The sequence below is a fragment of the Ambystoma mexicanum genome, chromosome 3q (assembly GCF_040938575.1).
Source record: "Ambystoma mexicanum isolate Mex_15411 chromosome 3q, UKY_AmexF1_1, whole genome shotgun sequence".
Taxonomy (NCBI): Eukaryota; Metazoa; Chordata; class Amphibia; order Caudata; family Ambystomatidae; genus Ambystoma; species Ambystoma mexicanum.
Window position 1 is genome coordinate 256,317,833 of NC_090926.1, and position 27,423 is coordinate 256,345,255.

Sequence of the window (27,423 nt, forward strand, 5' to 3'; positions counted from 1 at the left end):
AACATATCCTGGATCTTCCCATCCCAGACTACAGCATCTGACACAAGAACCACAAAGGGAAAAATGGTGCAGGGCTCACTATTATCAACAAGGCCTCATGGACATGAACCGTACGGGAGCACACCACACCTGCACCAGTGGAGCTCCTCACTTGCCACTTCCTGCTCAGCCACCTGATCTACCATTCACCCCATACCATCAAGGTTTTTTTTGGATGAAATCACAGACCTCAACAACCTAACTAACATATTGACTGTCAGGGTGTATCGGTATAGAGAAAAAGGCAGAGCATAGATCAGCAACAGTGAAATACTGGGCAGTATAGGGAATACATGATAAAATGGTGGCAGGATTTGACACCATGGGAAAAGATGGTAATACCTCTGTATTTACCGCATGTAAATCCTGAACAAAATGTACTCTTCCTATTCCTGGATTTTTTGTAGGAAGTATGGGGGTGTTGCAGGGCTTCGGGTCGGACATTGATACCTTGTTGGAGTAGGGATTATCACGGTGCGGATACCTTCCTCCGCCTTCTGGGAGATGGGGTATACAGGGATAGGGTTTGATGGTATTCACTGTGATCTTGCCAGAATCATCGGCACTGGACATGTACCTAGTGTCATTTGCATGAGTCGACTCGGCACCTGATCTAAAAGCCTCTGTCGCAGACAGGGAGTGACAGACCTCTTGGTCTTGAACTAGTCATCTCTTGTAATACAGCTAGCATCTCGTGCTATCTATGGGTGGGGATATCAAGAGACACGCCTTTGGGGGCAGTGAATGGTGCACCTCAATCTTCACAGCAAATCTAACCCAAACAGATTCACCAGAGAACACACGCTCAATAGGAGCGCATGTTGTTCAGAAACAGGACCCAACGTGACCATCATGGGGGTGGACACGGAGTGCAAAATTGGGGCCTCTCCTATTCCGATAGCATCAATGATTTTGTTTGAGTGCAGGGTTTGGGAAAGCTTGCTCGCTCATGGCATGGATCGCAAGACTTTTGTGTATAACAAGCATGATACCTTCTAACCAGCAACATTACAGTCAACATATAGGGTTGCTGGGTCAATTGATACGAGCGATGCAACAAGCGTGGGAACCCCCTGGCAACCCTATAGAATCCTATACATCAGACAGTAATGGTGGCTGTGGGGACGGATCTCAAGCCGTCCCGTCCTGGTTAGCCAACTGCCTGCCCGGTCCGTCATACGAAGGGCAGTTCAAGCATTCGGCTTTCCAGTGTCCAATCTGCTTACAATTGCACTGGTCATAGTTTGTGTTATGGTAATTTCCTGCAGTAGACGATCCTGTTGTAAACTTTGTATCTGCAGTGCGATGACCTTGGCTTTAGTCATTTCTTTCTGTCTCTTCACCGTCTCCGAAAAATGCTGCACGACTAACAAAACCTCAAGCAATTCCTTTCCTTCCCATCCAGTCATCAATCCCTTCTACCACCTTGGATTGCAACCACATGACAAATTGTCCCAATACCATTTCCAGTGCGCTATTTGTGGCATCCACAATTCCTGATTTGTCCTCAAACACCACTTTAGGTGTTCAAGGTACTCCGCAGGGTGTTCCCCCTTCACCTGTCTGCAGGAGTTAACCATGGCTCAATCAGTCTTTCAGGGGCATATCACGAGAATAGTGTGTACCAGTTTATCAGTGAAAGCTTTAAAATCTTGGTTTGCCACTGGATCTTCGGTACCCAGGAGGTTAGAGCAGCATATCCCTTGACCATAGAACAAACGAATGAAAGAAGATAATTCAACAACACGCCAGAATACCTTATTAGATTTCCCTCAAGACATTATAGAGACATGTTTCTAAGATTTCACCTAACAGCCTTCCAACTGGAGAAGTCTTACACGCATGGAAAATACATACAGATGGTAAACCATCTTGCAGATACTATCAATGAAACATGTTGTAGAATCTTCATATCATCTGATGATCGTATTTTCGCACTTTAGAGACATGAGAACAAGACACTTGGAAAGTTTTGTCACCAGAACAGATTGCATGCGCCTTGAGCAATGTAAATGTGTACAGGGGTAAGACTGCACGGAACAGTTGGTTTAAATCAACAAATGTGGGGTGATAACAGTATTTTATTACTTGGCGTTCCTCCTTAAACTCGACTGGGCCTTCTCAAATCGTGGGGAATCTCTGAACCATTTTAAATAGATTGTGGCACTCCAGGGGGCAAGCACAGTGGATGGTACCTTCTCCGTAGAGTTGCCCAAGTGGGAACACATCAACGCTGGTGTTTAAAAGTCGAGTTTGGGAACCCTTTCAATGTGCCCGAGGCTGATGAAAACTATTTCTAAATGTGAGCTCTTACCTCGGGGATGAAGGGGCCTTCGATAACAGGTCTAGGTATAGATTGGTGATAGGTAGGTGGTTGGGAGGACTCAGGTCTATCGATTTGCTGTTGGGACGGGTTATTTAGTATGGCTGAATTGTAAGTATCCAATATATCTGCAGGGCTTTCTTTCAGTGGGGGTTCTCTTTGGAGGATGTGGTACAAACGTTTGTACTCAGTTTTGTGAGTTGGGACCTTTAGGGTTTTTTGCACTCATTCTTCATGGATTTAATTTGCTCCTGGAGTTTCGTTTGAGAGTCTTTTAGTGCCCGGGTCTTAGAGTCAGTTATCCTCTTAGTGGCTTCAGTGTACCAATCGAGATAGCTGTCCCACTTGCATTGGTGCACATTCAACCCTTTTTTCTCTAGCGCTGATCTTAGGTTCGATACCCTGCCCAGGTCAAATGTGCCTTTCTGCGGGAAATGTCTAGGTGACTCGCCCTTCATATATTCATGCCATTGTTCCTGGTACTTGCATGTTTTTGGCGAGTAGTGCGTAAACATTTAGTGTGCCCGGCTTCCTTTAGGAGGAAGTGGCACTTGCCTAGACTGCCCTGACCCCCTTCTCACAGAGGAAGACAAGGTATTGCTTATTACGGTTTCAGGTCGTTCCTAACTCTGTCTGCACCGAGGGCCTCATCACAGCCCGTGGCTGATGACATGGGTATGCCTCATTGAACTTGATCCACCTTGCCTAGTCGGGGTACAGGAGTCGCCTGCGCATTCCGTTCCACCCTCAGGACAGAGATTTCAGGGGTAACCTCAGGTATCAGTCAGATTCAGATAACTGCTGTTCGGCAGTTTATTTCCCCCCTTTATTCTATCCTTATGCAGTGTGGTGCTCAGTTCTTCAGTGACATGGGTAGGTGAGAGTCGAAGACAAAGAACTACAGCCTGTTACAGCTCCCGTACTCAGATAGAGGAAAGGGTGAAGTTGAGACCCCAAATTGCATTGCACATTAAGGGTTTTGGATAACAAGCTGGGGTCAAGACAATCACAGGGTTCTTTCATCCAACGGTTTCCTTCGCACATATCCAGAATGCATTCATCCTTGTCCCTGCACTACAGGGGCCAACCATTGAAAGCCAGAGGCCAGTAGTTATACATTTCCAAATTACAGAGTGCTCCAGAGAGCAGAATGCAGAAGTGGGATAGGTGGTTAGGAGTGTGGGTTTTGAGGCCAAGGGTGAGCAATAAAGTAAAGTGGGGCAAGAAGGGAAAAGGAGCGAAAGGTGAAGGAAGCTGATAGATTGTGCAGAGACCACGCACAGAGAGTTCGAGAGGGAGAGTTCAGTGAGATGTCATCAAGGTACTCAGAGGGCAAACACATGGAGTTATTTATAGATGAGTAGCAGAACATATAATGAGTGTTTTTGCATGTTGAGCCATCCAGTGTGGTGACGTTCGGTAGGGAAGGATCTGGGAAGTATGAAAAGTGTATGTGTTGTAGAGTTGAGGGCTTTATTGAGGGGAACAAAAGAGTAGAGTGGAAGACCAAAATAGCCTTGCACAGTAGTCCAGGCTGTTGAGCCCAAGAAAAGAGATGTGATTTAGTGAAGCAGTGTAGGTGGATTTTTCTAATATTTAGGAGGTTGAGTCTGGCTGCAGTGGCCGCAATGCACCGGAGGAGTTTCTGGTCAAAGTCAACGAGAAACCTACCCGCCTATGGTTGCAAGTGATGGATGAGGGTGAGAAAAGGTGAGATGGGGAAAGAGATAGTGGTTAGGCAAGTTGGTTATGCATTCAGATATTGCTTACGATTGTTGAATCACCTTCCCCTCATCCACCTCTACAAAGAGATGATAGTTAAAAACAAAGGCGGTAATGAGTTTGATAAGGGGTTGTGTACAGGGTGAAGGAAAGTGGGCCTATAACCGGTCCCGAAGAACGGTCACTAGGAGGCGTAACAGGAAGGGGGTGCTGGAGTCCAAGGAAATGGAGACAGAATGGTAAGAGATGGGACACCCAGCTGAATACAGTGTCTTTGAAGCCAATGAGGCAAAGGGTTTGAAGGAGGTGGGATGATACATTGTTGAATGGTCTGAAAGTATAAGACTGGTGGAGAGGTGAGAGTGGTAGGCAGTGGTAAGATTGGCAACATGGACAAGAGCAGTCTCAGTGGAGTGGTCGAACTGGAATCCAGATTGCAGGGATCAGCAAATGAGTGTACCTCGAGATAGTGGACTATGTGGTTGAAGACAACTCTTGCAACGATTTCAAAGTGGTGGGGAAGGAGAGAGACTGGTGTGTAGGTTGAGGCGTTAGGAGTAAGCACTGGGTTTCTTTATGAGAAGTAGGATCTTGGTAGCTTTGTAACAGACTTGTAAGATAACAGTTGAGTGAGAGAGGTTGAATAAGTCACAGACATTAGTGGATGTGATTGTGGAGGCGATTGCACAACCAATTGTGAAGGAATGTTTACCAAAAGCGTCAACTGGAGTACAGGACATGTTGGCAGGGTGAAGAATGGCTAAAGGTTTAGTTTTGGGAGGTAGAGAAGTGGGATAGAGAAGAGTGTGGGGCAGGTAGGATAATGAGGGTGAGTGGCAGAGATTGAAGGATGGACAGGGTGCCCTGTATTTTAGTGATTAATTACTATTATTAAAGTCTCACAAAGCACAATATGCAATCTTACTGTCGGTTCACCACACGTAGGAGCCACTCCAGATGGCTACAGTGTTCTTTTTGTTTACTGCCATCTATAGATGTTGGAAGAATGCAATTCAGTGCATAAATAGCCCATATTCAGTCGGGGTACACCTTTGGCGGAGTAGGAGCATTAGGAGAGTTAGAGAGCATCAGTCTTAAGACCCAACCCCTTGGTGGAAGGATTGGACGATCACATGGTGGGTCCTCCTTATTTGTTTAGTTGTTTTGTATAGTGTTACACGTTTCCCTGCAGCCCCTTTCATCGTGTCTATGGTGCCATGGTGGTAAACTGGCCTTAAGTTCATTGTCTGATCAGCTGATGGGTTATTTTATATGACATTTGAAAGAGTGACCAGCAGAGTATGCCCCAATTGGTGGCACTCAGTTCCGCAGTTAAGGATGGGGTGGCCCCAGTCCAGCGTGCTGTGGTCGACAGGTTGCCCTACCTTCATAAGGTATGAGCATTTAAACACAGAACATTTCCCGGTCTAAGTGGAAAGCGGCAATGTGGGACATTTGACCTCACTTCATTTCATATTATAAGAAGCCTCATGCCACCTCAGTCAGGAGAAAAGCAATCTTACTCTTTCTTAGACATTGCCAGAGCCCATCAGAACATATGCCTTTCTACTCAATCCTCAGGCACTACATGGAGAAGGTTTTAATGGCAGGAACTAGAGGGGCCCAAAATGAAGCTAGACTTTGATATGCAGTTATTCTGGGAACAAATGCGTGCACTAGGCTGCTAGGAAGCCCCGTGGGGCTGCTAAGAGCTAAATGGAGATGGTCAGATCCCTTTGGGGTTGATGCTAGTTGTAAATCTCTTAATGGGATGCATATGGCTTTCATCTGATAAAAGACAGCAGCTGCATGGTGAACTGCTGAAATTCTAGAGGATGCCACTGTTCACATGTATGTTAAACATGAGCTGGCATGCACCTCCCATATTCTTCCTCCATCTAACTATGATTCGATTTGGGCTTTCCATGCAAATGTATTCGTTTGGAAGAGTACATTATGGATCTTTCTGCAGACACTGTGGGAAGAGGTCGGGAACTGCATGACTGGGACTTCTGTCCCCATCTTCTAAACTCCTATCAAACTGTTCCTATTCACTCATAACCCCGATCTCATTTCTTACAATCTTTCTGCTCCCACTCATCAACTCTACCAATTACCTTCCACTTCCATTTCTCCTCTCTTCCATCATACATTACGTCATTATTAAGCCCTAGAAAACTACATCCTTCTTATGCTGTTTTTGGCAACCATTGTAACATGTTGATCCGTAGGGAAGCATTTATCAAAGTGAGGTGTGAGATCAAAGATATTGCAGGGCATGAGGGATAGTTGTGCTTGTGAGGATGCAGCTAAACCACCATGCTAAAACAGGAGCATAGGAGCATGATAGGATACGATAGGTTATTTATAATGTGCTTAATAACCAGAGGTTTCTAAGCTCAGACCCCGCGCACATTGCCCCTGAACTATCCTCCAGAGCATTCATATTCCTACTAGCCAAACCCGCACAAACATGCCCCATTTCCACCTCACATAACTATTCCAACTGACAGTTGCGTTTCTGCTCGAGTTAATCAAGGCTGGCTGTGCATAGAGAATAGAAGCACTACTGTCACAAGCATGAAGCATCTCTGGAATGATTTTAACAAGGACGTCCGGTTTTTTTACTGAATCCTTGGCAGCACTGTTCTGATACAAATCTATATTGTTCCCTATTATGGCACAAGCAAGTACAGTGCTCCTCCGCTGTGATTCTCAACCGATTTTCAGTGGTAGGCAGATATCTGCTACTTAACAGGCTCTTGTCCGCTTCTCCTCTTCTTTAGCGTTAGGCAGGCTTGACATGTACCAACAATCAAGTTCCTACATATATCACAAGAATGGTACCCCAACTCTCTGAGAGCATCTTCTATCCTTATCAGCAACATATTTTCCAGGTAGTGAGGGTATGCTTGCAGATTGTTTGAGACAAGTTTTATATTCAATGTTACAGCGGTTGTGCCTTTAGTTCAGAACCTTGATAGTGGATGGATCTTCTTCTGTCCTATCGTAATCGCAATACCCTGGGTTTGGGAAGTTAATGACCAATCATTTCTATAAGCTCTTCAGTTTCTTTACGACGTCATCCCCATGTCATCATTGTTGCTTTCCTCTCCTGTCAGACAACCCAGTGACGATTCTTCTTGGTTACCAATATCACTTCTAATGTATATCACTTCTCATTTTCTTACAACGCCATCATGGTTGTTACATTTGGGGCTCCTGTAACAGAAACGACCCTCAGCCACTGAGTTAGATTTAGGGCCTAATTCACAGACGTGTTTTAATATTGGCAAAACCCCATTGGCAAACGCTCTGTGAATCAGGGCCTTCGTTTCTCGTTTGCTAACGAAGCAGCAGTTCGATTGAGATTCAAGGGTTCATCTCCCCAATGATCAGCTGCATTTTTGGCAGCCGTGGAAGTGTTTTCTAGCACAATATCTGTAATACCGCCACTTGGGCAACACCTGCAACATTTATGAGCAATACGAATTTGTAGTTCGGGTGCCACCGCCATAGCTTTTGTTTCTTCTGTACTATTCCCCATTTCATATTGAATAATGAAGGTGTACATTAAACCACAGGATGTCCAGGTGTGCTTTTGCATGTGCTCTCATTTTCACATGACAGAGGAAAATGCTTTTTGTACGTTCTAATTGACTTTTTGGAGAAAGGAAGGCAAAAGACGTATTGACAGAGCTACTTTTTAGTAATTTACGCTAATTTAAGTCTATGCTTTCCAACCAGAATCGTACTAGGAGGCATAGTATAGGACATAATGTGCATGTGATTCCAGTACAGTGCATGCAAAAGTAGCAAAGGCCAGAGTTAATCTTAAAAACAGATCTAGTGAAGACGTGAGACTCAGTGGCACCTCTATCTATTTCTCTTAATTTCTGGAATGAGCAGGTAGGGGCTGGCTGCTTCAGAAAGGGATAGCTCCACTCATTCCGCTCAGTTTGGCAAAGACTTTGACATGGAAGCTCTGACTTCAATTAGTGACTATCACCAGTAAATAACTGGGCCCTATTGCAAGCTTTTTTGACACTTATTAGAAACACTCACTGGAAAGCAACATTCTAGGTTCCTCTGCAGTCTCATTGCAAGGGAGCTTTACAATCTCATTTCCCCTCGCTCAACTAGACTTATTCATTCATCTGGGTGGCCTGAAATCGAATTCTTTCCGATCCTCTACAGTAACAAAATGCCACACTCTTCAACTGTACTCATTCCCACTCGCCCAAGTACAATGACAGTTACTTGGGACTGTACCCTAAAATGAAGGGAAAAGGCAAGCATAGACAGCTACCCAACATACCTATCCTAACACAGCGATACGAGTACAGCACTCAAAATGATCCTGTAGTGGACAGCTTTCTGGGTGCCTCTCCTAAGCCATAGTCCTAGCAGGAGACAATAATCCCCCTCCTAACCTGGTCCTATGTCCAGGAGTGGGATTTCCTGGATCCAGGGTTCACCAGAACATCTGCAAACTAGTCGGGTGCAAAGCATCTTTTGTGGCCTTCAGTGGACCGCTTATTTAATCTAGTCACCTTTCTAGGGATTTCCTCCTGGCATGCCTTAAACATGTTCTATGCAGAGTAAGAGTGCCTCATTGGCAACATCTACAAAGTATCTTGTGGAGCAATTGCTCCTGTGATACAAAAACCAAAATACAAATAAGTGTGTTGGTTATTAGAGGTATATTCTTAGCACCTGGCGTTTTGTACGTGCAGTGCACAGATGCCAATATTAGAATATTATTTTTGTGTTCAAATACTTCAATTTCTTCAAACTTCCGAAAGGGTGGAAGGCATGGTATTGCCATTACCTGAATCGAAATGAATATGTAAAGTTTATTTATATTGACTGAACTATTTGAAACTCAATGCGGAGCTTAATAATTAGAAGGACACTACCATAATTAACACACATTTAATTCTAGGAGCCAATTGTGTTGCTCCACATGACTCATTTATTAGTATGTGCTGCCGACACAGAATAGGATCCGTATTATCGCTTCCACTTCTAAGGTCCCATGCCAACACACAAACGCACGTTCAAAATACATTAATACGATAGCATCGACCACTTATTCAGTTCACACAACACAATGTGAATCGTTTCTTGTTGCTCAATGAACACACGCGATTACCCACTTCACTTTTGTACCGTTTCGTTGCATAGGTGCAAACATGTGACCTTCACAAGTGTCAACATAGGGCTTTGAAGTGGGTGCCCTGTCAGGGGAGCCATCTCACCAACGTCTGTTTTTCCTCAGAACTGTGGCAGCAAATCACATTTTAATATCTGGCACCTTCGGGTCTGGGTTGCACGGCCAGAGGTAACGCTTATCAATCGGGGAAATGTAAGATGATCACAATCCATGCAGAAATTATATTTGTCTTACTGGACAAATTGAGTTTGAAATATTGATATAGTCCATGAACACCTCCGCTCTTGTTTTTGGAGAAGTATCCTTTGAAAAGTGAAAAATCTAAAAGAAGAGTTTGCCATAGCTAGATATTGCTGAGTTATTCGGGCAGTGGCTCTCTTCCCTGACTGTCCCATGTAAAGCGACAATGTTTAGTATTAGGTCTGGAGGTCCTATGGAATAATCCCTTTCCCATGCCTACTCTGTTGGGTATAACACCCAGGAATAACTTTTTTGCTTGTGCCTTAAATTGAAAACTGGTCAAGATTACCTCCTTTGGAAACCTATTCTAGAGAGCCCTATTTGGATTTTATTTCACCTGCCTATGCCCGCACCTTGTTTGTCAAATTTAGATTGCTCCAACTTATAAAGTGCCCATGTACGTGTGGTTGGACGAGGGTTCCACACCGGTGTTCCTAGCACGTAATGCATTTTTTGTTATTTTGTGAATGTTATTGTGTCTTAAGGAAAACGTACTTAATCCCACTGTTCAAGAGAGAAAGTGTGAGAAGCTGCCGAGAAGCGGTTGCATTATCTGGTCTACTGTTGCAATCAATGACACTTACTTTGTTGCAAAATATATTTATTGTGCCTGGCTACGTAGGAAATCTGTATCCAATGTCTGATTGTATTTTCCAAATCTATATATTTTATGAGACTCAATTTGAAGTTTTTTTTTATTTGGGATCCATGTATGAATTGTGTATGCTAATGGAAAATACTGCCGAATAAAGCAATGTTGACTGAATGACATAAGAGTTAGGCCTTTATTTGTCTTTCCATCCAGGTTCTCCTGCAGCTATAATGGTAAAAGCAAAACAGAATTCAAATGGTGAAGTGTGTGTATTAGCTGCTGCTTGTCTGCATCAACCAGGCTCAGCTTCCCACAAGCGTAGCCCAGCAGCAGGCTAATTCGGCCTGAGTTGCCAATGTTGGTGGCAGGGATCTTGATTTTCTGACCAAGGAGAAATCTTTAAACATACAAACCTCTATAAAACTATCATTACCTACTTCAATCAACCGTGAGTTATGGAATCTTGAAAACTCCTCACCTGGCTTCAGCCTCAAGAAGTCCAACGAATGTCTGCCTCATGATGGCATTGAACCCTTGCACAAGCAGCTGTTTCTCCTCATCATAAGCACGCGTGCTAGGTGCAGAGCTATCCAATCCCCAATAAAACATTTACTGGACTGGGAGACATACAAAAACAACCATGTGCTTTACGGAATAGGTTTATTTGGTTTTATCATTCATCACTTTGAAAATAACACAGGTTTAAGCCCCTCCCCCACCCGGATGTACAAAATGATCTTTGCCTGACTTTACATTCTACTCACAACAAAGTACAGCCGTGCAGGCAGATTGGTTCATTCCACCACACACACACAGTGCGGAACACAGCAGGCGCACGCCTAAAGATAGAAAAGCAGCACTAACAGGTGCTGGGATATTGTTAGCTCACTGCCCTTTCACCAATTGGGCTACCAGCTCTACACAATGCCAGCAATGTAGAGTCAACGAAAGCAGGGTTAAGGACACTTTGACAGGAGTGGGGAGAACTGCTGTTGGAGCAATGGCAGCGAGACGCTTACTGGGGAGTGCAAGGCGCCTGCTGCAGACCAGAGTGCAGAGCAAGTATACAATTACAAATAAAGATGGGAGGTGCAGAAAACACTGTGCACTGATAAAAGGGTGAGGCATAGATAATCCAAAATTCACAGCCACCCTCTTCCTTTTTAGGGACCCCCCTTTCCAGGTTCTGGATTAAAAGGAATAATGTTTTAAATGCTAATGCCAGTGGGTTACCACTCCACTGCAGACCAGCAGAAGTTGGCTCTTAGTGTAGCAGTAACAGTCTGTGTGCTACTAGATATGAGTGACTAGATACAATTTTCTTTGCCTGTTGTTGACAACTCATTCAACCAAGGAGCAATAAGCTCAGTATACAAACAAAGGGGGTGGAGGGTGAGATCGGGATGTGCACAGACAGAGGAGAGAATACACAGAAACAGGAAACAAGAGATGCACAGAGGAAGAGGTGCAGGAAACTCAAGCCAGGGAGGTAGCGACACACAAACGGGGGCAGGTAGCTGTGGACAGACTTGAATGGTTGTCTGTGGTCTCAGGACAGAGTATGAGAGAACTTCCCATACATTGCTCGTAAGCATTATCAGTCCTTGAACAATGAACAAAGCGTGAAGGGACAGCATTGCGTAAACGCATCGCGCAATGGACTCATCATCCCTGTGGCAGTATGGATATAAGGATAACAGACATCCACCTACAAGGAGCAACTTAGCGACAGTCATGTCCTGCAAGGCACCAAGTTTGCAGAGGACAGGTCCTCGGGACTAGCAAATCAGCTTTTGGGGAGCTTTATTTCCTATTACTTTAGAAAATGGTATGAACTAGAGAAAAGTGGGTGACTGTATGGGTTCAGTATTTTAGCATAGGCAGTGAAAAAGACAGACTTTCTGCCTCTTCGAAATTCTGCTACGGCAAACCAATCATCTGCCAGGAAGAGACAGTGCTGGCTGTGCGACTTCATGGATCAGGAATGCGAAGATGTCCACCCGTGAAAATCACAGTAGAATGAGTAGAATGTTTACAATAATGCTTTCTTTTTCCTCCTTCAAAAAGATTAGCCAAAACCAGTGGGAATAAAATCCCTGAATGCATTTTCCAGCTCAATGTGCAGGTATGCTAGGACAGTCATGGTCAGATGCCGCTGGGTCCGCTGGGATGTCACCCACTGCAACTGGACAGGGCTTAGGAATCTGGGAAACATCTGTGAAACCCTGAAGAGGAATGAGTGACTGTGCATACAGACACAAAATAGCAATTTTAAGTCCTGATTGAACGCAGGACATTCAAGCCACTGCTTGGATGCTCGCAGTATAACTTAGCACCAACGTAACCTATTTTGCCATGTGTTTAATATCAATGAAAGTCCTTCTCACGTGATTGTGAACTTCAAAACACACCACACTATAGTTGTCAAACTGTCTCGATTACAAAACAGGATCCAAGTCAAGGGCATTTGAAAGATTTGCGTAATGATGTGGGTGATCTAAAAGAACTTTGTACCCCAAATCCCTCCCATTACCCATACTGAAATGTTTCCAAGAAAATCTTATCTGAACTGAGGCCAGACCTTGTTGGGTGAAGAGGTAAATATGGTAGAAATGTCAATGCAGGCCTCCCTTAAGGTTGTCCGGTACATGAAGGTCAGAGTGGGTTAGCAGCTCACCGTCCCAAAGGGCGAAGGCAGGCACAACTGGGCCACGAAACGACGCCCCGACTGTGTGGATTAGCAGCTGCTTGTCGGCATCAACCAGGCTCAACTTCCCACCATCATAGTCCAGCAGCAGGCCAACTTTGCCCGGGTGGCCAATGTTGGTGACAGGGATGACCTTGTTGCCCAGCATGGCACTCCACTTCTGGTGGGCATATGCGAAAACCCAAGAACGGCTGCTGACACCAATACACTCGTCACGTGGCATGTCCACATCTGCTACACCAACGCGGAACTCGCTGGAGCGTTTCACTGTGACTTCCCAGTAGTGCTTGCCTTCGCTCACAGATGTATCTCCCAGGATGACTGCCCAATCTCTGAATCGCTCAGGGTTTTGGGGAACCTTAGTCGGATCAACCCCTAGCATGCGATAAATGACACCAGCATTCTTTTTGGTCAAATCGAGGCTGCTGTGGGCAGTTCTCTCGTCAAGTTTGAAACTGATACCTGCAAGACAAGTACCAAACAAATAAGAGTCATTATATGAAGTCATATTTTTCAAATAAATTTTTTAAAAAACTTTATTCAAACAGACTGCCAAGGAGTACCTCAAAGCCCCTCTAGTATGTGGGTGTTCGGTCTACCCTTAACACGTGTCACCATCTGTACCAGGTGTTTTATATTAATATTAATTTTATTATAAGGCATTTGGTAATAGTGGCTGACATTTCTGGACACATCTCCAAATATGGATTTCTTTATGCTGGTCCTTCTGCAGGCTCCTGTAACACAGCGTACCATAACAGCCCCCCGAACAAAGAAATCGTTTGCGTTGCTTTCTAATGGAGATTGACTTACTTTCCACTCTTTCCATGACTATTCAGAGCAAAAGATGGTCTAAAAACAATTACGCCAAGGTAGGCAAGTCACCCTCCATTCAAATCGCAATTGCAAGACTCTCAGGGCCACTGAATTGACGTAGTAACTACTGAAAGTTTCGCAACAGCAGGCCCTCAGATATGGCAGTGTCTTGCAAATGGTGGCCGTAGCTGCGTAAAGGGTGGTAAACAGTGGCATATGACAGTGCTTGGTGATATGGTGGTTAAACCTGTCACATCGAGAGATTATGCAAAAGAAGGTTTGGAATTAATACTAACCTCTGGCATTGCTCTGGGCTACCCTCAGACCATCGTTCTTCACTTGCCAAGCCATCAAATAGGGGAAAGGGCATATGCAAATCGGGCTTGGCACCACCAAAGGAGCAGTCCAGCCTGAACTGCTAGATAACATCTTTTCTCCATGAGACCACAAGCATCGCCAGACAGGTTTTGGCTTCATTGGGCATTATCAGTGAGGAGTATTTCGGGGCTCTAGGCCCAGCAGGCTCAGACCCACGTCTGGGCATACCCGTCCCACTAGGGGTGACTTACGCAAAACAAAAGAGGTGATGGCTGGAAGGTTTGGAATTAATCCTAACCTCTGGCATTGCTCTGGGCAACCCTCCAGACGACCATTCTTCAGCCTGCCAAGCCATTAGAGAAGGTGAAAGACCATATGCACATCAGGCTTGATCCACCGAAAAGGGGCGGTCCAGCCAGAACTGCTAAGTCACATACTTTCTGCACGAGACCACAAACAACCCCAGATGGGAGGAGACCCCTGACCAACCCCTGTACTAACCACACGATTGCATACCGTAAAAATATATAACCTAAAGAAGTATATATATAACATGTGCTTAATTTGTATAAATGTATAACTTGTAAATGTATAGCCAACTTGTACTCTCCCATGTAACTAAGTGCCCCTCAAGTAACGGGACCACGATGCCTGTGTATATGATGCTACTGCATAGACCTATGATTACAATATCTGACAAAGTGAGCACTTATGCATATGATGCATAATCCATGGCCATTTGATGGCCCTACGGAGCAAATTATGAAAACACTAGGAAAGGCAATTGGAAAACATGGCATGTGGTACTGTCTTGAACATTTTACCAATGACAACGTTATATTTGGATTAGAACAACAGCTACATGTTTTAGTTTCAATTAGACCCCGGCTCCACATTTCGTGATTGTCCAGATTCATATAATTCTCCAAATAAAGAGTATTTTCTATTTTTAGCACTTACGGCTTTTTTTTATTATTAAGGTCACCACGTCATCGAGTCTATAGTGGACTTGCTCTGTAGTCACTCTGCTTAGGTCTGACTCTTCCCTTTGAAATCCTTCTTCACCTCTTAACTCTTATAGCATGATCTGGGAGCGTCAGACCACAACTCCCAACATGCAATCCTCGTCTTCTTATCTTCTGCTCTTCCAGCCCTTTTCTGAACTGTTCATGTCACAGTTAACCATCTACAATAGTGTTTGGAAGTTTTTAACTCACCAATCCCAACAGTTGGGGTCTTCCTTGGTTCCATCAATCACACTCTGTTGACCTTTTGAATTGGCCACAATTTCCAAGGTACAATAGATTTTCTTGGCTTTGTCAGCTCGACACCCCTAGACCCCGGTAATACTAACCAAACTTCTGACAATGCAATTCTTCTTAGAGTCTTTTGGCTTTGTCAGAATCACTGCACTCTGCTTTTTGGAGTACTCGAACCAGAACACCCGCTATGCAAATTCTTTGTTGGTGCCTCTATCCGTTTCAAATTACAACTCTTCCCTCCTCACTTCTCTCTGTACAACTCTTGGCTCCACTACCTTTGTTTGCCGCTTCTTTTTTACCTCTTCCCTTAGGTTCTCTCAGTATGATACCTCTGTGCCAGAGTTGCTCCGAGACATGTTCCACTCCTTCACCTGCAACTATTGGTGAATTCTTCAACAACAACCTTGTTTGCGGAGTTAGGGTTATCACTTCTTTCATTAAAGTCTCTCAAGTTGTTTGCGATCCAAGTTACTCACTGCGGTCTTGCTTATGGGTTTGCGCTTTCCATTTCAGCCTCCGTCACCAAGGTTGTTTGGGGTCTGAATAACTTTTTATTATCAAGGTCAATTTAATAACGCTATTGTCACTTTAGTTCACTTTTACTTAAAGGTAGTGTAGCAGCCATTTTGGGCAGTCTGTCTTCTTCCTTTGAAGTCTTCCTTTGGTATCAGGTAATAATATCCCTATATATATGGTCGCCATATATAATGTCACCGGTAAAAGGTTGTGGTGACATTATATAGGTGACCATATATTTAAGGGTGGGTTGTGTCCCCCGTACCCATTGAAAGAAAAAATAAAATAAAGGGGGTTTGGGGGTTGCAGGGGTGTCCCCCGCATGGTCCATGTAATAATTCCCCCTCAAAAAACAGCAATTTTTCGGCGATTTATTAGCATGGCGATATTTTTGAGGGGACGTTATTACATGGAACACTTCCTTTCATATGTCAGCAGCTCTCTCAATCTAGATATTGTTTTGGGACTATTAGATCCACAACTCCCAACATATAATCCTAGATTGTTCATGTTCTGATCAGTGTCAAACCCTTGTGTTATTTCCTTATTTTATTACATTTATGGTTATAACATACACAAACACCCCCCATCCCCACTTCCACGCCTCCCCACCACCCCCTAGGACAGCTGCCACTCTTCTTGCTTAGTCCTTAGATCAATTCTTGGTACACCAGGACTCATCTTTAGAATAAGTCTAATAATCGTGTTCCTTGTGGACGCCAGTTCACACAAATATCTTTCTTAAGGAAATTCTAAACCATGTCCCAATCTTTCTTAAAGTTTGTCTGTTCTCCTTGAACCAAATAGGTTACCCATTCCAAAGAGACATAATGCCAAATCTTGGCCAGCCATTACTGTTCCGTGGGTTTCAGTGATTGCTTCCATCACTGAGCTACCAAAGTTAATGCTGACACACTCAATATCATATACGCCATTCCCCGAGACTTCAATACTAAAACCTCCAAAACATCACCCAACCCCAACATTGTCTCCCCAAACTCTCTGCGTATTCTAGACCCAAATATTTCTTTCATTGCCACATTAATACATTTCCAGAATGGTTTCAGGACGGGCCAGTCCCATCATATGTGCCTCCATATACCACTTTCCTTGTAACCCCTTCAACATTTCCCTGACATTTTAGGGCAGAATTTCTGTAGCTTCTCAGGAGTCAGATGCCACTGTACCATAACATTAACACACATTTCTCGAATTTGAAGTGCTCCCATAAGATTCGGTATCCTCTGCCACACTTCTTGCCATTGCTCGTCCGGAATTGGGTCAGTTAAGACTTTTTCCCACTGTTTCATGTACCCCCAGTGCCGGTGTATAGTCAAAGAATCTGTAAGTAGCTTATAGAGTGCTGCAACCATAAGGGGATCCCCAGAGTTTACAATTAAATATTTTTCAAAGGGGATAAAGTCCCTTACTGCCGCTTGTTTATTTCCCCTTGCCAATAGCCAATGTCTCAATTGTGAATATCTAAACCTTTCCATTTCAGACAAGTCAAATGCCTGTTTACATTGCTGAAATGTCTTAATCTTTTGGCCCTCCACCATATCACCCATCTTCTATTACCCCACCACTTCCCAGCATGTAAAAAGCACCCTGCAGGTGCGGACTGCGGGTGATGAAGTAGTTGAGTAAACAGAGAGGGGAACGTTGTTATACATCCCCACCGTACTACCTCGTCACATATTTCACCCATCAATGTTGTTCTTTTGCTGTTGTACCTGTTAACGGGTCGATCAACCTTCGGACACCAGAGAACTTCCCCTAAAGGCCTAGCGACCACTGCTTGATCCATCAGTACTCATATTTTCCCTTTATTTCCCCCAAACCAGTCACGTATTATCTGCAGTTGAGCCGCTTGATAATAGATTTTGACATTCAGGGACCCCATTCCTACTCTCACGGCGGGTCCAGTCAATACCTTTCAAGATACCCTTGGTCTTTTCCCATTCCACATGAGATTCTGCACAATCCTATTCAGTTTTTTTTTTAAATGACGAAAGGTGCAGCTATTGGCAAGGCTTGGAAATAATATAACACCCTTGGGAAGACAACCATTTTAATGACATTGATCCTACCTGTACACAAGATTCTTAATGGATTACGCTCCTCCAACCACTTTTTTATGGAATCCAATAACATAAGGTAATTAGCCTGGTATATAGACTCCATGGAGTCTTATTTTCACTGCCAGATATAACCCTTCACATGTCCTCTGATAATGACCCAAATCTACAGGCCTTTCCGTGGAGAGAGGTCCCCCTTGATTTCTGATTTGCGAGTATTGATCTTCAATCCCGCTACTTTTCCAAACTTATTAAATTCTGTAGTCAATTCCGGAGGCGAGTCAACCAAGTCTGTTGCCGTGACAAGTAAGTAATTGGCAAATGCCATCACCTTATGTTCCATACCTCCGAACAGTAACCCCTTAATGTTCTTCTCATTGCAGATCTTTGATAAAAGCTGTTCCGGAGTCTGATAATTAGCCCGGACGAAGCGCAAAAATCTAGGGCAAACCCCATAGACTCCATAATATGGAATAAAAAGGATCACTCCACCTGATCAAACGCCTTTTCAGCGTCTAGAGTTAATATTCCTGCTGCCAACCCCGATTTATTTACTTTCTCAAGCAAATGACTCACTCTTTGTATATTATCAAATGTTTATCTTCCCTTAACAAAACACGATTGATCAGGGTGAATAAGTTCAGGTGTTAAAATTATCCATGCGTAGTGTTAATATTTTCATAAATATTTTTGCATCAATATTGATGAGCAATGGGTCGGTATGACCCACACTCAGTTTTATCTTGGTTAGACTTAGGAAATAGCACCACCTTAGCCTCTTTCATAGACGATGTAATACGTCCTGTCTTAATAAAAGAATTAAAAAGGGAAGTTAATATCGCAGAAAGCAAATCTAGGTAAGTTTTATAGAATAGTGCCGGGAACCCATCCAACCTAGGAGCCTTGTCTATAGGAAGAGCCCCAATTGTTTTAGCACTTCCTCCCTCGTAATCTCCCCTTCCAGTTCCTCCCTTTGCCCAGGATCAAGATTATTCAAATGGCATGTGTCTTGCGCTAGTTCATCTGGTATATATGAAGTATATAACTTAGAGCAAAAGTCAAAAAATCTTGTATTATATCTTCTGTTACAGTGCTATAAGTATCTGAACCTGTTTTAATACGGAGGATGCCCCTTGCTTCCTCCTTCGTTCGCACTTGCCGCGCCAGCATACGATCGGCCTTATCTGCCTTTTTATAATAGCACTGCTTCCGAAATAATATAGACTTCTCAGCCAGTTTAGTTTTAACAAATCCAATTGTCCCCAATGTGTCTATATTCCCTCCTTAAGGTCACACCCCTATTTGATTCCATTCTGCTCATTACCCCCCTTTAATTGTAATTGTAAGTCCCTTTGCATTAGCGCAAGTTGTCTTTCTCGCTGAACCCTTATTGAATTAGTTTGCCCGTCATCGTCACCATAAAGGCATCCCACACCGTCTATTCCTGCATTATGGCATCTGATTGGTTGTGAAAAACTCCCCAATTTCATCTTGTACCTCAGCGCTAATGACCGGGGTCGCCTAACAAATGCTTTGGGAATTTCCAGCACCAGAGGCCTGACCGGAGAAGATACACTTGGATTTCTATTGATAATGTACCATGGTCTGATAAATTAATTGGCCCCAATTAAATTTTACATACTCGCCACAACATGGTGGTTTATACCCATATACAATCTGATCGGGAAAATGACCGGTGGATGTGGGAATAAACCATATATCCTTTAGTCCCCTTCTGAATATCTTTCCAAGAGTCACCCGTAGCTAGTTGGATCATACTTGCAGAGTTTTTGCTATGGGCCCTTATTAGAGAAATCTGTTGTATGCCTAGCCACCTTCGGATCCCATTCTAGATTAAAGTATCCTGTTATTATAATTTGGCCTATTGCAAATTTTTCTAATTTACTCAATACCGCCTGGAGGAATCCATCCTGTCCCACATTAGGGGTGTATAGTGTGGCTATTGTAATTCTTACAATCCCAAACTGAATACGAGTGAAAATATATCTACCCTCCTTGTCAACTTAATTTGCAACTATCATTCCCTTGAACGCTAAGAGAACCCCTCCCGTCTTCCCTTTGTTGTTAGATTGTAATATATGGGGATAGCCCTTAACTCTTAATTTGTGGCCATCTTTCTTGGCTACATGAGTCTCCTGAAAAGCACCATATCAGGTTTACCCCACCTTTATCATTCCTCTACTTTAGTTCTTTTATTCAATGAGTTCAAACCCCTAACATTCAATGACAACAGATGAAGCCTGCTTTTACCGCAGGTTGCCAGACATTTCTATGAAAAAAATTCGTCGACAGGACATTTGGTCGAAAACCAAATGGTCGAATTTTTGTTTTTTTTTAATTTTCACTTTTTTTGGGGGGGGGGTCCCTCCCCCAACCCCCTTTTTTTCTAAAAAAAACCTTTTTTCCCTGAACTACAACCTAAAATATATATATATATATATATATATATATATATATATAAATAAAAATAAAAAATTCGACGATTTGGTTTTCGACCAAATTACGTCGACCAAATGTCTTTCGACGAAATGTCCAGACACCTTTACCGCAATGTACATTATGACACAAAATGTTTCCACCTGGTAGCTGTCCCCTAATCCCCTCCCCAATTAGGCTCTCCCGCCCAACCCCTACCGGTCAGACTCAACCCAACTCTCCCTCTCTAATGCAACAAACCATGGTGTTTCTCCTCGGAACAGCAACCCCAGGCATGCATGTCTGCCTTGTTGGACATCATTAGTGAGCAATGGCTTTGATGCTCTGTCTTTTATAGACACAGACCAAGGGATCCTCCCCTGCATACTCTTAATATTGTAGGCTGAACCCCTATGTGTTTCAAGAATTTCCAAAAGACACGAGTAGATCCCCTCTATTGAGAACCAGTGACTTATCCACACAGAGTGTCTATTGTGACGAATCAAGAGAATTCATTCCGGGAGGATAGCTCAGGGGCAATGTGCTTGCCTTGGAAGCAAGACGACATGAAGCAACACAGGTTCGATCCCCCGGTCTGCGCTTAGAAACCTCTGTTATAAATAACCTATCATGTAATTCTTTCTCCCGATGGGGCAGCCCCCCCTGTGAGGCTAAGGAGGTGGGTGATACCTCAGCCCCAACACCCTCCCCTAGGGGTCGAGGCAAGCAGGATCTCACCGGAAGAAACTCCCCCTTAGGGAACTAGGACTCCTGTTCCTGTGAGGAGCTCCATAACCCACTCCACATGATGGCATATATGGGATTGTCCAATACACAAATATTTTCAAGTTGCAAGGCTTGGCTGAAGAGAAAGTTAATTTGTGCCATTACCAGGATGAAAGAGAAATTGTCTCTTTAAATAAAAACCTCCAATTAACTTTGACGAGTAAGGACAAGCCGAGCGGGGGTGCGGGAAGGGAGGGGGGAGGAAGGAAGGAAGGAAGGAAGGAAGGAAGGAAGGAAGGAAGGAAGGAAGGAAGGAAGGAAGGAAGGAAGGAAGGAAGCACGCGAGATTCAGAACAGCTCTGAATAGGAGGAGAAACAGAAAACCCAGTTTATGCCAGAAGCGAGAAGCAGAGTAAGCTGGAACTCAAACCATGAATCAATCTTGATGGGAAGGCTGCCCATCCAACAACGGCAGCACCAACCCACGGAAGAAACAGTTACAGTCTCAGTAGCCACAGCGGTATTGAGACGCTGCAAGAAAAAGACGTAGCGGGAAGTGCGCAGACAGGAAATAGCAGGAAGGAGAAGGTCCCAAGTCTCAAAGGCCAAGGAAAACCCACACTTAAAAAATGTTTTTTTTTTAAATACAAAAAAAAATAAAAAGAGAGAAGTTAATCCCCACAGGGTATTACATGAACTGATACAAAGAATAACGAGAGACTATCTAAGAATTACATATTATCAAAAACTCTAAAGAAAAACATGAGAAGTGCAAAACGCCACCATAAGTAAAAGGGAGCCATTCTCCTGTCCTTTGTTAGTTAAAATAGTGGTAGGGGCATTTAGGATTTGTTTTGGACATTAGACTTATTCCTTTGGACATTTAATGACGACCGAGAAGCACCTTGGTTAGTAAAATAGGAGGGAATACCCCCAAGGGAAAATTAGGCCTTATTCTTTAATAAAGTCGTATTGGAATTGTCCTCAGAGTGTCTGTGTCTGTCTTCTGACCCACCACACTATCCACATTGGAGGAAATAGGGTCCTCGCAGAAATATCTAGTAGAGAATCCTGGAAAGGTGAAATGGAAATAGTGCATTCATGACTCTATGAAACAAAATGACAATTGAAAGTACAAGTTGTGTAGCGAATATAGGCATGTATTTAGGAAGCATAATACATTCCCGAAATACCTCAAGGGTTTTATTCTTTCTTATGGTGATGTGGCCCCTTAGCAGTATCCTGAGAGAACTAAGAGGGTGTTGCTTGTGTAAAAAAGCTGGAGTACTGGAAACACTGCCATGTCACCAAACAAGAATATTTAGATTATAAGTATTTGGGACCTTTGTGAGAGATCTGGCAAATGTGAATATTAGTATTTTGTGGAATTTTATCACAACCAGAGCTCAGAACCCACAGCCCACGAAAGGCAGGATTGCTGCCCATGGAGAACACAGACAAGCGCATCTCCCAACCCTCCTGCAAGAATTATAGAATTATGGGGAACGAGCAATCCATAGCCTGCCACAGTGCAAAGCTCTTCCAATGTTTATCATAGATCTTTAGTGTGATGTGCGACAGCCCTCCTTGACTTTTGAACCACCAACGCCAGTCACAGGGCCAGCCCTGGGCTACGCAAAACCTACCTTTTCATTTCCATCCCCCTGCTACCCAATACTGGATGCGTGAAACTCCCTGAAAGGGGCGATCAAGGCCAACCACACCGGCGCCACTGACAGATAAGTAGATGATACCAGGACTGGCCTTAACTACAATAGTCCAACCATAGCCACCTCTGACAAGACAGCCTTTGATCTTGACCAGTACCCTTGCAAGCAGAGGTAGAGGTGGAAAAGCATAAAGAAGCCCTGTCATCCAGGCCACCATCATGACATGGACTCGCCATGCACTCGGACACAGGAACCTGGAGAAGGAACAGGGGAAGCTAAGCATCCTGAGAGGCAAAAAGGTCCAGCGCCAGCAAGCTGAACCTCCTGCACATCAGATGAAACATCCTCGAATGCAACACAAAACACTCTGCTCAAACTGTAGGTGTGCAAGTTGTCCACATCCGTGAGCTGAATCGCTCTCAGAGATGGGTTATCAATCCTCACCAGAACAAATAAGTCCTTGATGTAATGCAAGAAGACTTTAAGAGCTCCAAAAATCACTGATGTTCCCTACAATTGAGAGAAATCAGTAGCTTGCAAGGGAATCCATAGCTCCTGGCAAAAAGGTTCAACCAAACTCGTACCCCAGCCCACCACTGTGATATTTATGTTCGGGACGGGCTGCTGCAGTGGAATCCCTTTAAGGAGATTGGCTCTCTGCAATAACCACTGAAGCTGGTCCCTCTGCTCTAGAGTGATAGAAATACTCTCCTCGTATTCCTGGGAGTCCATCCTTCAACACCTGTGCATCAGAAACACAAACAGGTGTACGTGAAGGTTTCCTCATGGTACAACAAATACACTGGTCGCCATCGAAACCTGCACACACAGTCACCAATCCCATGACCGCAAGCTTCCCAAGGCGGACTGCCAGAACACGTGATAGCAACACCCTGGATGTTACCTCCACGTGTCCCACTAAGAGGTCCCTGGAGATCAGCCAGTGATCCAAGTATGGGAAAACCTGCTTCCCCTGGCATAAAGACGCACCCCCACTGAGCCCAACATATTGGAAGACATCTTGGAGGCCAAACTGAAGAGGCAGAACTTGAAATACCATCCTCCCCCACTCAGGAATCGCAGAAATTTCTGAAGCAGCCTCGTAATGGGCACATGACAGTAAGCTTCCTGAGAAAGACGGACGCCCAGATCAGCAGAATAATCCTCTGCAGAATCTCCATTTTGAAACATCAAGTATGCACAAACACAATCAACTTCTACAGATTCTTCACAAGCCAGTACTTGCCATTCGATTTCGGGACAACCAAGATGTCAGCGTAAGAGACCTGAGCTCTCTCTTTCTGGAGAACTTCACAAATCGCCCCCTTCTTCCACAAGCCCACAACCCCATGAGTCATGGGTTTACACCGTTGAGAAAAGGACGCAATTGCTCCTAACAGAGGAAGAAATGAGGCAAATGCAATCTTGTACAACCGCCTGATAATTTGTTTCAGCCAGGGATCGGAGGATATGGACAACACATTACACAAGCACAGCGTCTGGCATCCACACACCTGGCATCAGGACTTCTGCAGCTCGCAAACGCTTCCTAAACTTCTAGGGCGATTTCAACCATCCCATCTCAAGGATTTACCATAGCCTCTTTGGCAAATACCTCCCCCAAACAACATATGTGCCCTCCAGACACCCTTGCTCGAAGCTTAGTGTCCAAGAGCTGGCATAGCTTGTCAGTGTGTTTGTCCGCCTTGAACATCTAATGCACTCTTCCCACCAAGGATTCACCAAACAGCATCTTCCTGGCACAGGGATTCTACAGAGCAGCTGCCTTTTGATGCTCATGTAAATTTAAGTCCCAGAGGTGCAAGTGGCACGTTCATTTATAGCATCCCCTATGGACACAGCTGCAGCACGAACTCCATCAAAAAAAAAAGTCCAAATGCAGTTCCACCAGACATTGCATAGCATGCAAAAGTGGTGCAAAAACAGCCCCTTCTTCCACTAGCTTCACCAACTACCAAAAAACATCCAACATAGTCTCTGCTGTGTAAGAGAATCAAATGACCGTTTGCAAGGCCTTTTGAGCCCCAGGCTAGGCCCTTTTAATGCAAAATCTACCTGGAAAGGAGGGGGTCCTTGGGAGCAGCATGTGGTCTGGCCACCCACCCCCCAGAGTTCCTGTTAGGGTAGCAAGATAACAAAATAATGCATTGTGGTACGCTTTCACTGGTGGGGAAGGAGGGGCATATGGGTAATAATTGAATGGGTTCCTGTAATGGAGGTTGGGACCGCACAAGTATACACTGGGACAAAGAAGTAATGTGTTACTGTAACGTCCATGTGCCTTTATCACTATTGTTCTGCTCTATAACCATTACCTGTGTCCTCCTCATCCCAGTACTTACTTGTGAGATCCCAACCTCCATGTCAGGAACCCTTTACATCTTTTTCACTTTACCATCTATGTGCCATCCATACCTGCCCAACCTCCGGGTTTAGCCCGGAGATTGAGGGTTTTTACGCTCTTCTCCGGCTCTCCGGGAAAGAGCGTGGAGTCTCCGGGTTTTCCGCGGCAGGCAAAGTTCCTGTAGCTCCGATCATGCCTCCATCCCATTGGCTACAAAAGACTGCTGCTTGTTGCCAAGTGGGTGTAGACATGGGCGGGACCCAGTGACTAAACTTGCTTTCTCGCTTAGACTGTTCATTATTTGTATGGTACTCCATCAATACTGTTATATGCACTTTTCACGTGATTGACTGGAATCGAGGTAATACAAACGTATTTAATCTCAGGTTTGCTGTCTTTCCCCTCGAGTTACTATGCCAGCCAGAATGAAATACACATTGGAAGACAATAGCAAAGAGGGTATCTTGTTAGCAAAAAAGGGGTTGTGATATATTAATGGGGCATGGAACTTTTTTGTCACTGAAATCTAGGATGACTTCCATTGCGGATATCATTTAATCCATTTTTGAGATTCAAGGTTGTGTACAAATGTGTTTGTTAAAGCGTTTTTATTGATTTAAGATAGTGCTGAGAAACAAGCGCATCCACACCAATGCAAGTTGTAGGTACATCTGTACACTGGTTGCATATAATAGGGTGACCAGATTTTCAAGACAAGACAAAAACCAGGATAGCCAACGTCATAAAAGAAGGACTCCCCCTGACCCTATTCCCACAGTATATGCATACAAATTGTGCGGCTTTGAGTGTTGATAAAAGCAAGTAAATACCAAGCATAATACTGAGTCAATTATGTATTTTAATGTTCTATTTGTACAATGAACTTAACTGTTAGTGGTACTTAGTGTCAAAATGTTGATCATCTCAACTATAACACACTAAAACATGCAAACATTAATAACAAAAGGTGCTTTTGCTGTTTGACATTACTGCTATGTACTTTACTCTCAGCCTGTCTGTGGTGCAAGCAGTTATTGCATAACGTTGGGGGTTCGAACCCATCCTAAAATGACAACATTCTTAACATCTAATACCGCTTGTGTAGTTGATAATTGTTTGTTATTAAAAAGAAAACTCTCCCCTTGTCCAAAACCAGGACAGGGTTTTTAAAACATAAAACTCTCGGGACAGGGGTCCCAATCCTGGGACTGCGCCAACAAAACCGCAACATTTGGTCACCTTACATATAACCTTACAAACCTATTTAAGGAAGTTATAAATATGCAACTAAGACATATTCTCGTAACAGTGCCTTGATGCCCCAGGGCTGTGTGAGCGCTTTAAAAAGGCAAATACAAATGCAAATAAATAAATCTAATGTAGTTGGTATTTTGTTTTACTTTGTTAACGTGAGGGCGGGGCATGTGGGCGGAGTCTTGTGTGACTATGGGCGGGGCATACATCTCAGGGTTTTTTGATTTTCTAAAGTAGGCAGGTATGGTCCCATCCCTTTCCACTGAGAGTATAACACTCCCAGCCCAGTTTTATTTATCCTGCCATCATCAGTTGTGGGTGGCTGGGCCACCGGCTGCTCCTATTGAACTTTATGCTTGGCATGTTTTTGCAGTCTTTAATATCCCATTTAGTGCCCGTTCCCTATCCGTGCTACTCGTTGTCACAGTCGTACTGGTTGTGTACATGTGTATATTTCAAATGCCACGATTTTATTTTTTAGCTGTCAGTGTCTACGTCTCGTGCTACGTTCGGACGTTTCTAAAGGTTGTCACAGATCACCACATTATGCTGGCCGCACGTTAACTAAGTCAGTCTGTTTACGCTTTCTATTGACTTGGGAATGTCGTCCTCGTTGTTTATACCCCTAGCTGGGCAGTCTGGTTTTCTTGTCTACTATTGTCCTGTCCGTTTTTCTTCAACGTCTGTAGCCATCACTCCTTCTCTCACCGGCTTGTGCTTACCCCTTCTTGTGTTCCCGGCGAGGAGCCTCGCGCCCAACACCCCTCTCAGCATTGGTCCCGCCCTGCAGAAGGAGCTATACAAGGGGGACGCCATCATGCAATCGGAAAAGTTAAACTACAACCACGCGTCAGTGCAGTCTACAGAAAAAAAACGTGCCTGATCACGTGTCTGGTAGCACGCAGCCACCATTTTAATAGAGGCATGCAGGAAGAGTTATGCCTAGACAGTCGAGGCACAATACCAGTATTTGAACATCAAAAAACCTAAGATATCTCTGTAGTGTGCACTCCTCTTATAAGTGCTACTAACTACTACTATTGTGGAATTTGAACAAATGTAACGATTGTAGCTTAGTATGAGCATTTTTTATTTATTTTCTTTTGGGTAAACATAAATATTCCCGTTTTATTAAAAATTCAAAACATATGTAGATGTGTTTTATGGGTCTTCGGATAAGGCT

At 43.9% G+C, this 27,423-nt stretch overlaps 1 protein-coding gene across 1 annotated transcript; it reads right to left on the bottom strand.

Annotated features, from left to right (window-relative positions):
• Positions 1-10,735: 10,735 nt before the first annotated feature.
• On the bottom strand, positions 10,736-27,091 carry SPRYD4 (SPRY domain containing 4). Its single transcript, XM_069653691.1, has 2 exons — positions 26,963-27,091; positions 10,736-13,261 (listed from the first exon to the last, which is right to left on the bottom strand). Exons 1-2 carry the CDS (start codon positions 27,057-27,059, stop codon positions 12,708-12,710), a joined length of 651 nt encoding a protein of 216 aa, XP_069509792.1. The 5' UTR covers positions 27,060-27,091; the 3' UTR covers positions 10,736-12,707.
• Positions 27,092-27,423: the final 332 nt, after the last annotated feature.

Excerpts from the sequence above, each read along its gene's own strand:
- SPRYD4 (XM_069653691.1), bottom strand. The coding sequence starts at position 27,059 with ATGATGGCGTCCCCCTTGTATAGCTCCTTCTGCAGGGCGGGACCAATG. Across the intron at positions 13,262-26,962 it reads CGCCGGGAACACAAGAAGGG|GTATCAGTTTCAAACTTGAC; the intron begins GTAAGCACAAGC and ends CTTGTCTTGCAG.